The sequence below is a fragment of the Pleurodeles waltl genome, chromosome 6 (genome assembly GCF_031143425.1).
Source record: "Pleurodeles waltl isolate 20211129_DDA chromosome 6, aPleWal1.hap1.20221129, whole genome shotgun sequence".
NCBI classification, from domain to species: domain Eukaryota; kingdom Metazoa; phylum Chordata; class Amphibia; order Caudata; family Salamandridae; genus Pleurodeles; species Pleurodeles waltl.
The window spans coordinates 282,857,553-282,870,907 of NC_090445.1; the positions used below are offsets into that span (position 1 = coordinate 282,857,553).

General features: G+C 45.4%; 1 protein-coding gene across 2 annotated transcripts in view; it reads right to left on the reverse strand.

Annotated features, from left to right (window-relative positions):
• Positions 1-471: 471 nt before the first annotated feature.
• PLEKHM1 (pleckstrin homology and RUN domain containing M1) overlaps positions 472-13,355 on the reverse strand; it is a 190,232-nt gene continuing 177,348 nt past the window's right edge. For both annotated transcript variants that reach the window (XM_069238079.1, XM_069238078.1), the window contains one exon: positions 472-4,049. In XM_069238079.1, coding sequence (XP_069094180.1) covers positions 3,935-4,049 — 115 coding nt within the window. In that variant the 3' untranslated portion in view covers positions 472-3,934. The remainder of the gene's footprint in view (positions 4,050-13,355) is intronic.

Below are 13,355 nucleotides of genomic sequence, written 5' to 3' on the forward strand. Positions count from 1 at the left end.
GCTGGGAGCCTGTGCATGCAGCAACAACGAGGGAAAGATGAGCGGTGCGGTGGCAATGGAGGAGGTGAGGTTTTTGTTTTTCTATTTAATGTTCCCTCCCCCGCGCGCCACTTGGCCCTTTAGAGGTCAGCGAGCTGCAACTGCGGTACACATCCATTGTAATGTATTGCAACAGTGCTGAGAAGTGCAGGTACTGTCCCCTTTAAATTAAAGAAGTGCGGGTACTCAGTTTCAGACGGTGCCTGCACAATTTAAAGCACTGGCTGAAACAGTGCCCACTGCTGAGAACTTCATGCCATGAATATGAGTTACTGTTCATTGTACAACAACATGGTGTGGTATTAAAAAGCAGCAACGGGCTGGGCTAAAGGAACATCGGAAAATGCCCCTTTATGCCCGTCTGTCCTGTAGAAGGAAATTTTCAGCCAGCATAACACTGAAGGCACCTTTTCAAATAAAGAATGCAACAGGTACATTTTCTGGCTTTATTGTAACAGAATTTATTAAAATATGTTAAAATAAAATATTTGCAACCATACGAGTCCTTTGTAGGGGCGCTCAATCATATCACATATGAAATGTCAATGCAGGAAGTACCAATTGAATCTTTTAGGTCTGAAGAGAGTAGTTTTGATTTTCCATTTCAGTGCATGGCAGCTACGCAAAGTCACCGCAGGAGGGCGCAGGGCTTTTCAAACAGGTGCAGTTCACCAGTCTAACTGGGCCATACACTACACTCCCGGCATCTAAGCACTACACCTGCACTAACTATACAAAGGCAATGCATGGAATTAATGTGGATTATTTTCAAATAAATTAGTAAAATCGTTTTTTTTTTTTTTTTTTACATTTTAACCAGGCAATCTAGCCCAGTTTCCATGATACAAAGTACAGTTGTACAGAATAAAAAACACAAACCTACTGATATTTGTAGTCATACGAATTAGCAGGAAACAAGAACGCACCTGTAAACCGGTATTACAAATTACTTTGAATGGGTTTTCATTAACGATTAGCTCAGTGTCTAGACAAGACACTAGAGAAAATAACCACACAGTTAAATATTTAGGGCGGGGGTCCCTACATATACCAGGCCACATACGTTTTTATATAAAATGTTAGCATTTTGGATTTTGTGCAGTTTTATCTAGGTTTCTGTGTACACCAAAGAAACATAATGAGGCCTTATTTTAGCGCTACATTCAAATGAGTTATACAAATAAATAGTTTTTCAGCCTATATATTTACATGTAAATAGCAAATTAATGCTTTCTCTATTTTACTGGAATATATTTTTATTTTTCTTATACGATAAAATAGTTGTTTAAAATGTCTCTTAAATCTGGTGTTGCCGTGTCCTTTTACTTACACCCATGTGGGTAGTGTGATGTGTCAAGAAAGGAAGCTTGCAGTTTATGTACTTTTTATTAGTCAACAAACTTTGACTAACAAACAAGGGTTAATTTTGGACCCTGGCGTTTGCTCCTTAGAAAACCACTAGAGGTCAGCAAAACCCTTTGAAGGAAACATTACTTTGGTGAAATGAAGGCGCATGCAGTATTCGGAGTATGATCGAAGAGGCCGATTCTCGATTTTACAGAATCACCTTGTTATTGTCATACCGATTTTTCTTATGTCTCGTTTCACAGTGGCATATTCGATTTCGTTTACGCTCACAGAGGGGCACATCCCACTATTACACCATCACTGAAAACAAGAACAAAAACATCCCACCAGCTGAGACAATGCCAAGTCCATACTTTCTGCTGGAATATTTAAAAATATTTGCCCTTCATTGGGGAGAACTATTCACTCCATTTACACTATGGATGTATACATTATATACACGTGCATGTGCGTATGCACATACACAGGGGGTGTGTGTGTGCGAGAGAGACAGACCAGTAAATGTGTGTATAAAGCTGCCTGAAGCTGTATGGTCTGAAGTATCCAGACGTACGATCTGAATAAATAACCCATGATCCACATAGGCTACAACGTGAGATGTCTTTAGCGCGTGAACGCACCTTCAGAAACGGGCGTACACAGTCCGCTAACATGCAATAGCTTCTAAGCGCACCTCGTTGTCCAGTACAGCTGAATGCATGGGTTGGCTAGTGATTACAAATATCAAATCTGGACTCGTCTTCACATTGGGGAGGAGCAGCAAAATTGGTTGAACAGACTGGTTTAAGCACCTTCGTTTTATTGCCGTCATCATCACACAGATGAGTGTGGATGCGCCAAGAAACACACACACAAACGAGCGCACGCACACGAGTTCCTGCTACACCTTGCAGTCACCATATAACTTCCAGCTAAATGTTCCTTTACCTTGTACGCTTTTTTATATTAAGTACCAGTAGCTCCTCTCCTCATCCCCTTTAAGACCCTAAAATCGAGGACCGCACATTTACCTTGTGGTAAAAAATTAATCAGGGCAAATTTCCACCCCGTTCCGAGTTTTGAGGTTGGAAAGGGGAATAACGTGCAGCTTCAGTTTTCCGGCGCCCAAGTAATGCACATTCTCCATTACCGACTTTTTTCCCTCTTGCCAGTTCTTCCAGGTTACACCTGGTTACACCTGGAAGAATTTGTGCGCGGGGCGTTACAGCCGCACATCTGAGGATGCCGCCTACGCTCCTGGTATTACTGCAACACTCAAAAAACGAGTGCCTAGATCAAAGTCATCCTCAACTGTCTTTTCTGCAGCTAGTTTGGCACATTAAGCACGTCATCATCATTTGAACGTACACAAAGAGAGTCGCTTAAGAGGTTCACCAAGGCACAAGGTTGTGGCACTGCAGCACATTTTGTAACCTAATTAAAAAAAACAGACGTATGCAAATATTCTGTCTGAACACACACAAACAGGCTTCACAAGTTATGTTAGTGCACGAAACAATGGCTGGTCTGTGATTCATTTAACAAAAAAGTATTACAAAATATAAACATCATTCCTCAGCAATGTAGGTGACACTTAAGTATCTAGCAATAGATTTAGATCTGTGCAAGAACCTTCAACGGGTAAAAGTTGTAAAACGGGTCTTATATTTACATGTAAGAAAATAAAACTGTTCTGAATGTGCCATGGCGTATGCTGAAAATGGAAGACCTTGTGTCTCCTGAGAAAGATCAATAAATGGAAAGTGATGTATGTACACACTCATTTCTTCTAACCAACGAAAACATTTCGTGGGCATGTCTGACTTTTCCTACCAGTCGAGTAAATGTTGGCCCACATTACATTTCTCAACAGCAGGTATAAGATCCGGCAATCTGCACCTTCCTTTTCAGTGTGGCTATGGCGCGCACACCACATGTGCTCCCTTTTTCATAAGTGCAAGACCGTAGTGAGCTTAGCATATGTAAGCTTCCTGCGAGGCCGGTCTCCAGGCAGTAAAGCCGCGGTAAACGCGAGGTGTACCGTGTGATCCTAAGATTGCACGGCTGGGAGTGGCTGTACTAACCGGGAACAACGTCAGCCGAGTGTGTGCACGCCTTCATTCCGCACAGTGGGGCTCGAGCCCTCAGACACCTCTACCTCGTCCTCTGATGTTTCATATCTTAACTAGCACCTATCACGGTAGCACGGGGCTAAGTGTAGTAAATATGCCCTATTGACTACATGGCTTGGGTATGGAGTAACGGGCAGGAGATGTGGGTGGAGATAGCTAGCTGCATCTGTCCACTGCACCCAACCGTTGTGGTGACGTGAAAGGGCAGCACTGCGGACTGTCGTCTCAGCGACAGAACTCAAGCTGATCTAGCCAAATAAGGCGGTTATGCAAATTCCGACGGTTTGCCTGTCCGATCCGGGGCTGAAACATGGCGCGTGACGTTCCACCATTTCCATCTCTATAAATTTATTACAGGCTGTCGGATGTGCTTCATCTTGAACGTGTCCTTTTGTAAACGCGTATCCCTGCAAGTGTTATAAGGCAGCGGCATTCTTCCATTCTTTGTACTTTCTTCTCCGCACACACCGAGGGCATGATGGTACTCCGACCTTGCAAGGACTATGAAAGACAGTTTTGCATTCTGTACACCTAAAATAAAAAGTGCTTTGATTACTTTCATTAAAAAAAAACTACGTTTTGAAACAAACTTTCAGTGACAGCCAGCAAACAAACAACTTAAAAAAAAAAGGCAGTGGATGAACAATAACAAGGAGACCCCTAATCTCTAGAATGATGTGCTCTCTTTTGAACAGACTTATAGGGCTTCTCTAAAACATGCATCCTTGAAAGCAGCTTTCTTTGTAACCATCGCTTATGAATCCAGGATTAGCGAGATTCAGACACTAAGCTGCAATGAACAGTATACAATTTTTCTTGTTGAAAGGCTGTCATGACAACTCACTGTGGGTTTTCTTCTAAAGGTGCTGCCAGGCTTTCACATCAATCAAATCCTTTCTCTTTCGCCTTTATACCAAAGCTCTTCATTTCGAATACAAAACACTTTACATTCTGTGCAAGTGAAGAGTATTAGAATTCAATTGAGATAACAAACAAGTTATTTACCTTCGGTAATACCTTATCTGGTAGAGACTCTTTCCTTTAGAATTATCCCCAGTCAGACTAGATCTGGAAATTTCTTGTGATAAGTACCCCTGTGCGCCAGTATCTGGCATTGATCGGCTCTGCATGGCATCGGAGAGTAACGTGTGCAGTACCTATATAGGCACCACCCCAGTGTACTGACTTCAGTTTCTTTTCGTGACTTTCCATGCCTGGAGCGCAGTGCCACGAATAACACTGAGCACCGGTGTGGAAAATTAGGGCCCTGTAAAGGGAAAGCCCTGTACCTAGAAATCCGTTCGAAAGAGCAGGGAGGATGGGTGGGTTGCTAAGGAATCAGTGGCTAGATAGAGTCTCTACCAGATAAGGGGTTACTAAAGGTAATTTAAATTGTTCATGTGCTAGAAACTGCAAGCTGCTGATTTCTTATCTTAGAATAGATACCCAAGCAATACATCCCTGGAGGTGGGTCTGCGAACAATTTTCACACCAAAAAGCTCTGCAGGACCAAGTGGGCAAAGAGTCTATCCCGGCAGACCTGACGGTCCAGGCAGTAGTTGTTGGTGAATGTGTGCAGTGGGGCTCACGTTGCTGCCTGGTAGATGTCCAGGAAAGGAAGAAATAAGTTACTTATCTGTAATTGTAGTACCCCAGTATTAGACACTTTCATAGATTCAGATGCTTGAATCCTTCCCAGTCGTCGATATGGGAGTCCACAGTGTAATACAGAAGCTATGCCCAATTGCATAATAAGCATTAAATGCATTAGGCCTCTAACTTAGAAACACATCACAGTCATTTTGTAAAAAAGGACCAAACTCATAAGACAACCAATCAGATCATACCACCCCTCTAGAACCCTCCTGTGAGGAGCTGACTTCCCTCAGATTTTCCAAGCACAAGTGCTGCAATACAGATAGTACTGATGGAATGAAGGTGAGTGGGTCGCATGTGAATCTATGAAAGTGTCCGATACTGGAGAACTACAGTTACAGGTAAGTAACTTTTTTCTTACTCCAGTATTGGAACTTTCATAGATTCACATGCTTGAATCAGAATAGTAAGCAGTGAATAACACATTTCCGACATGTTCACCAGCAACACAGCATTCTATATGTGTAAGAGCGTGACAATATTCTCATAACTTTTCCTGCGGTCTACTGCCTGGAAAGCAGAAAGGCATTACTTTTATAGAAAATTAGAGATAATACAAAACAAGCGGATGGAGGGAAGAAAATTTAGCTCACCTTCATTGGAACAGATTTCTGAGGACTGCTTGTCCAACAGCTGCATCTTGAAGCGACTCGGTGTCCAGGAAGTAGTGCTGCATAAAAAGTATGAACTGTCCTCCATGTTGCAGCATGACAAATGTCCTGTATCAACACACCTGCGAACAGTGCACAGGATGTAGATATTGCTCTGGTGGAATGTGCTCGCACACTCATATGCAATGGTCTACTGCCTTCTGATGGCAGAAAACGATTGTCTTTAATCCATCGAGAAATAGTCTGCTTCGTCACAAGGTGCCCTTTCCTAGAGTCACTGAAGGCTATGAACAGCTGGTTAGTTTTCTGAAATGACTTCGTTCTGTCCAAATAAAATTTGATGCACCCTTTAAGATCGAGTGAATGCAGGGTCGTCTCTGCAGTAGTTTGGGGGTTCAAGAAAAATGACTTCAGCACTACTGGCTCATTGATATGAAATTCTGAAGGCACTTTAGGAATGAATTTGGGATTGCTGTGCAGAATCACTATCCTTTTTGAATTGCAAAAAAGGTTCTTGGATAGTTAAAGCTTGAATTTCACTGACTCTTCGAGCCGAAGTAAGAGCGAGAAGGAGCGCAACCTTCCATGTGAGGTACTTAATGTCTGCCCTGTGAATGGGTTCAAAGGGCTCCTTCATGAGCTGGCCGAGGATGGTGTTAGGTTGCCATGCTGGAGGTGGGGCTTTCACCGGAGGAAAGAACCTGAAGAGACCTTTCAAGAATTGCTTTATTAACCTCAGAGAACACAAGGACAGTTTGCCTAGTATTCTTCTATATCGAGAAATAGCTGCCAGATGGACTCTGATGGACGCATGGGCAAGCCCAGAACATGGTAGATGTAAGAAGTACGACAACACTGTTTCCGGGGCGGAGGAGAGTGGGTGTATATTCCTGGCTTCGCACCACAAACAAAATCGCTTCCACTTTAGGCGGTACGATTTATTCATGCTAGCTGCCCATGTGTTGGCTAGTACTGCCCTGCAATCACTTGGTAGGTATAAGCGGCTACATTTGTTGAATTCAGGAGCCATGCGGATAAGCTCAGAGACTTGGAATTCGGGTGCCTTACTTGTCCCTGGTTGATGGTGAGCAGCTCCGGAATTGGCCTAATCCTGATGGGAGGACATGAAGACAGTAGAAGTAACTCCATGTCCCAAGGTTGACGTGGCCACGCTGGAGCTATCAGAATTACCTGGGAGGGTTCTGACTTTATTTTCCTGATCACGCCTGTCAGGAGAGGGATCGGAGGAAAGGCGTATGCATAAATCCCTGACAATGCGATCGAAAATGCATCCCCCATGGTCCCTGTTGGGGATGCCTACTTGCGTAATATTGGCATTTGCCGATCTGGGAAGTTGCGAACAGATCCAGATCCGGTTTTCCACACTGGTCGAATATCCCATCCAGTGTCCTCTGGTCTAACTCCCACTTGTGAGGAGAGGTTGCTAACCTGCTCAACGAATCCGCAATGGTATTCTGCAGGCCCGGGACATACTCCACTGTTATGTGCACTGAGTGCTGGACACACCATTTCCAAATGGTCTGCGCTTCTCGAGATAGCAGGAGGGAACGCTTTCCTCCTTGCTTGTTGAGATAGTGTATTGTGGTGGTATTGTCCGTTCTGACAAGCACCGTCGATCCTCGATTCATCAGAAGGAAGGCTTGCAAAGCACAATACACTGCTCTCAGCTCGAGAAGGTTGATGTGAAAGAGGTGGTGAGAGGGGGGCCATTTGCTGCTAACCCGAAGGTCCTGCAGGCATGCACCCCATCAGGTCAGCGATGCGACTGTCATTACAATAATTAGAGGAATCTGTGGTAAGAAGTGCAGACCTTTTGAGATGTTTTCAGGAATTGTCCATCAATCAAAGAGAAGCTATCATGAGTGGTGTTATGAGGACCGTATCCTCAAAGGATCCTTGTGCCTGCTTCCATTGTTTGTCTAGCTCTTCTTGAATTGGACGCATGTGAAGTCGGCAGTGAGGTATGAGGCTTATGCATGACAACATCATCCCTAGTAAGGACTTGTACTGACGAACTGAAAGAAAATGTTTTCTTTGGAATCGCTTCGCTAGGGAGATTAACTTGTTTTGCCTGTCCAACGTTAGATAGGCTTTGGCCTGTTGTGTGTCCAATACAGCCCCTAGGAAGGCTAACCGAGTCGAAGGTTGGAGCAACGATTTTTCCCTGTTTAGAGCAAGGCCCAAGTCCTTGAAAAGGCGCAGTCACCTTGAGTGACCTGCGCGCTGACTGGATATTGGGAGCTTTCACTAGCCAGTCGTCTAGATAGGGGAAAAACCTGGTGCTTCTTTCTTCTTAGGTAGGCTGTGACTGGAGCCAAACATTTGGTGAAGATTTGTGGTGCTGAATGTAGCCCAAAGCGGAGGACCATGAATTGGAAGTGTTTGCTGTTGACAACAAATCTCAGGAACTTCCTGTGTAGTGGATGAATGGGAATATGGAAGTATGCATCTTAAAGTTCCAAAGACGCCATATAGCCTGTTCTGTTTAGAAGTTGGAGGACTTCTTGTAGGGTGACCATTCAAATTTGTTTTTTGAGGTATTTGTTCAGCTCACACAAGTCTAAGATTGGCATCCACAAACAAGATTTTTTCCGAATGAGAAAGAAGAGGTACTCTCTTGGAATATGGAACAACCTCTATGGCCACTTTGCTGAGCATGGTTTCCACTTCTAAGCTAAGCAGACGAAGATGTCTTTGTCGAGTCTGTGATGGAGGCATTAACAGGGGAATCTGAATGAACTCCAAGAGGTGTCCAAATTGAATTACATCCAGCACCAATTTGTCCTTGGTTATTTGCCGCCAGTGCTGGAGATGATGTTTTAATATCCCTTGGAAGACTGTAGGAGAAGAGTGGGGAAGAATCAGTTGGAGGCAGTCATTGCCTACATGCAGTTTCTTTAGATTGTCGCCCCATCTTGCTCTTGTGATAGGGTCTGGTGTACGCCGTGGGGGGCAGCTGCCTCCGTACATATTGTAGTCTAGAAGCCTGGAATGTGGTAGAGTAAGAGGGGTATCTGTAGTGCTGGTATCCTCTACGAAACGAAGGTTTTCCTCTGCCCCTGGCTCCTCGAAAAGGCACCTTCCTGAACTGAAGAGTGCCCAATGATCTGGCTGGCTCCGTGTCCGACTTTATAGTCTGAAATGCATCATAAAAGTGCTTCCCAAAGAGCGCCTCAGCATCAAAGGGAAGATCGAAAATTTTCATCTGAACTTAGGGGCGAAAATTAGTGGCTTTGAGCCAACCCTGTAGTTTCAAGACAGCTGACCCAGCAAGCAGCCTAAAGCCCTTCCCACAATAGCAGACACTGAGGAAAAACAATTCCCACTGTTATCTAGGCGTCTCCCCTCTTTATCTGGCGGTGTGGTCGACGGTGTGGAAGGATTCCTCGAACGACATTGAGCAGCTTGTGAAATGACAGAGTCCGGTTTCGGGTGGCCTGTGAGGCAAGCAGGAACATTATCAGTGGACTTATATTTTTTGTCCAACCTCGGCAGCACTGCAGGAACCGTTGCAGGATTCTGCATTATCTTCAAGCCCTGGCTCCAAACATCATCAATTATCAGGATAGCCCTGACCGTTTTTCTGTGAGGCTCCTTGAAATCGTAGAGGAAACAATCCTGCTGAGTCGCAGGCACTGGTAGATCGAACCATGTAGCTGCTGTTTCTAGCATGTTATAAAAGCCACCGATGTCCTCAGGAGGAGACTCTACCATAGGTGTTGCAGGAGAGGCAGGTGCTGGATTAATATAATCCTCCCATTCGTCATTCATTGTATGAATCTCTCCTTCCTCAGCATCTTCATCAGAAGAGGCTTGCCCCTGCACAAGTGTAGATTGTGGAGAATGTTGGGGCCTAGGTGGAGTTACATGTTGTGGTTGTTGAAACTGCTGAGGAGTAGGTGGTATAGCAGGAAGTGTTGGCTGATGCGGCAATGAAGGCTTTGGCAGAAAACGCTCCCTATAATCTGCCAACATTGCTTGTAAATCTGAAACCAATCCGGGAGGGAGACCTACCAGCCCCGGCTGTTGCTGCTCATAATAGTGTTGGTCATAGTAAGAGTCATCATCATATGAATACTCCTGACATTTTACTCGTAACTGAGAGGGATTGCTGCCCACTCCATAAAGGTAATCATCTTCTGAGTCATTTTCATCCAACAGATTCGAAGGTAGAAGTCTCAAGACTTTACTAGGAGATGTTATTGAAGGAGTCAAATGGTATTTTTTGACTTTCCTTTGAGCAGGCTGGTCCATCGACAAGAACAGAGCTAAGGAAGACGGTCTCTGTAATTTTGCTGTTATCTTTGTCGCTGACGAGAGATGAGATTTAGATGGTGGCGGTGTCGTCAAAGTGATCGTCGACAGAGGCATGTTCAAGGAGAGTGCCGACGGATCAACCGTCATCGACAGTGGAAGCGTCGACGGTTGAAACGGCGTTAGTGAGGCCGTCGTCGGTAAGGTCATCGTCGACAGTGGAAGCGCCAAGTGTTCTGTCGACGGTAGTAGCGCCGAAGAGGTGAGTCGCATTGACAAAGACTGCTGCAATGCCAAAGAGATGGGGCGTGCCGTTGACGAGGATGACCAGATTGTCAACGAAGATTCAGTAGTCGCCACTGACAGACATTGTGACAATGGTTGATGTCGTTGTTACGGCATGGGCCATCGATGGTGCTACCGTCAATGATGGTCCGTACTACGGTGCAGAGACTGTTTTAAAAAAAAAAAGTATTCTTTAGCTTGAATGGTGGCGCTGGGGCTCAGAGACAGCTTTCTTTCTAGATCTCAAATCTGAAGCATTTAACACCCTTCCTTGATGGGCTACATATTTTTGAGGATGCCTCAGATGATTTCTTTGAAGCCTTTTTAGGTGGTTCCCCTGAGATAACTTCAGCCTGCCTCTTCACAGGTGTCTTGACGACAGACACAGAAGAGGAGGCACTGTCCTCATCAGAAACCGGATTGTCCCTGGATTTTAGTTTTTGTAGTCAAATTAGAAGGCGACCCTCTCGGTCTTTCAGGGTTTTAGTAGAAAAGGTCCTACACACCTTGCAGTCTCTAGTTTTATGGTTAGGATAGAGACAATACATGCAGTCCTTATGCTGGTCATCCACATGCAGCCTTTTCTGCATGAAGGTAGCACAGGCTCTAAAAAGCCCTTTTATAGGTGTTTCTGACATGGTTGTCAGGTTGAAGCACCTACTTTGTAAGAGCTCCTGAAGAGAAAAAGAATCCAAATCTCCTCAGAAAGAATATCTGAAAGAAAAACAGCAGAGCTCAGAGGAGACTCCTAAACACGACGTGAGGGAAGTCAGCTCCTCACATTGTGGTGTGATCTGATTGGTTGTCTTTTGAGTTTGGTCCTTTTTTACAGAATGACTGTGATGTGTTTCAAAGTTAGAGGCCTAAGGCATTTAATGCTTAATATGCAATGGGCATAGCTTCTGTATTACACCGGGGACTCCCATCTCGACGATGGGGAAGGATTCAAGCATGTGAATCTATCAAAGTTCCAATACTGGAGTAACTTTGCATGCTAATTTAGTGGTCGCAGCATTGGCTCTTGTGGATTGAGCACGCAAACTCTTAGGGGGTTATTTCTTGGCCAATGAGTAGCAGATTGTAATGCAGAGCATGATCCACTGGGAGATGGTCCACTTCTGCACAGCCTTTCTCTTCTTCTCTCCAACACACCCCATGAAGAGTTAGTCATCCACCCAGAACTCTTTTGTACCGTCAAGGTAGAACGACAACGCTCTTTTTGAGCCTAGATAGTGGAATCGCTCCTCTTCTTTAGAGGGATGCGGCGAAGCGGAAAAAGTAGGCAGGGCGATGGGCTGGCCTACATGAAAGGACGTAACTACTTCTTTAAGTAAAATGGAAGCTCTGGATCGCAGAACCAACTTGTCTGGGTATCAAGGCTTGGATAACAGAGCCTTAAGCTCACTGACCCTCTGAGCAAATGTTATTGCCAGCAGGAAGGCCGTTGTGAGGGTAAGGAACCCGAGAGGACAGCTGTGCCAGCGCTCAAAGGGAGCACACATCAGGAACTTCAGAACTAGATTAGGGTCCCACTGACGCATGATAAAAGGAGGCGGAAACTTATGTTGCAAACTTTTCAAGAACCACATATCTAAATAGGGGATTTGAAAAGGAATGGCTGGTTAGACAACTGCAGAAAAACAGACATAACAGAAAGATAACCTTTTAAGTTGCCCAGAGAAGGGCTATGCTGGACAAGGTGAAGAATAAACAGAGGAACCTGATAAAGGAGTGCAGGAAGGGGGTCAACCTGTTTGTCTGTACATCATGCCACAAACTTGCCCCAGTGGCATACTGTTTTGGCAGAGGGTCATCTAGCTGCCAAGATGACATCACTGACTTCTGCTGAAGGTGCAAAGCTGTTAACTGTCGGCACTCAATTTCCACACAAGAAGGCAGAGTGTTTACAGGTTCAGGTGGAGACCTACAGCTCCAACAGAAGATCCTCCCGAAGGGGTAGTCTGATTGGAGGGCCGATGACAATGTTCAACAGCTCATGATACCAAACTCTCCAAGCCCAGTTTGGAGCCACAAGGATGACTTGGGCCAAATCATTCCTGATCTTCTTGAGAACTCTGGGCAGGAGTGGAATAGGCAGCAAGACATACAAGAAGCCGGGGGTGCACTTGAGATGAAAAGCATCTCCAAATAAGAGCAGCCTTGGAAACTCCAGCTCGCAAAACTGCTCACATTGCACATTCCCAGCAGTGGCAAATGGATCCAACCAAGGCACGCCCCTCAAGCAACACCCCTCCAGCTCCATGTCAGAGATCAGAATGGGGATGGCACCGCAGCAATCGGGGGTGGTGCCAGGGAACGTCAAGGTGGTGCAACCGGTGCCAGTCTGAATCCATCTGTGGATCCATGGGGCCCAACTGGCCCATAAGCTGGAGCAGCCAGTGTGGTTTTAGTAAGGGGCCCCTGCAGAACCCAAGGGGCTTTAAGGCACGCCCCCAGGAGTGGGCTGTTCCAATACGAGGTGCATGGCCTCATATATATAAGTTGGGCGGGGTCACTTTAGCTCCCGGAAACTTAGGAAGGCATGGAGATGGCCCAGGTGCTGACTCAACTGCAGAGCTAGGCCTCGAATGCTGACTGTCCCTTGTTTTGTCAGCCGACAGACGGGGTGAAGTCGAAGACCTCTACAACTGGGTGCGCTTCTTCTTGTGGTGGAACTTACTCGAGTGACCCGATGACTTTGAGTGCGACAAAGATCTTGGGCTCCACAACTGATGCCAGGACCTTCCTCTCAACTGAAAACAAGACTGTTGTGGTGTCACACGTCAAGCTGTCAGGAGCTTGAGGAACAGCTGCCTCAGGCACTTCGGATTCACTGCACGACAGTCAACGCAAGTCTTCATATTGTGGTCATGCTTGAGGCACCCGCAGCCAACAAGGTGTGGGTCCATCATCGACATAAAGCAGTGACAGGTGACGCAGGGCTTGAAGGTGGCCTTCTGAGATGACATCCCTGCCACACAGGAGAATGTTCCATCAAGCAAATTTTAAC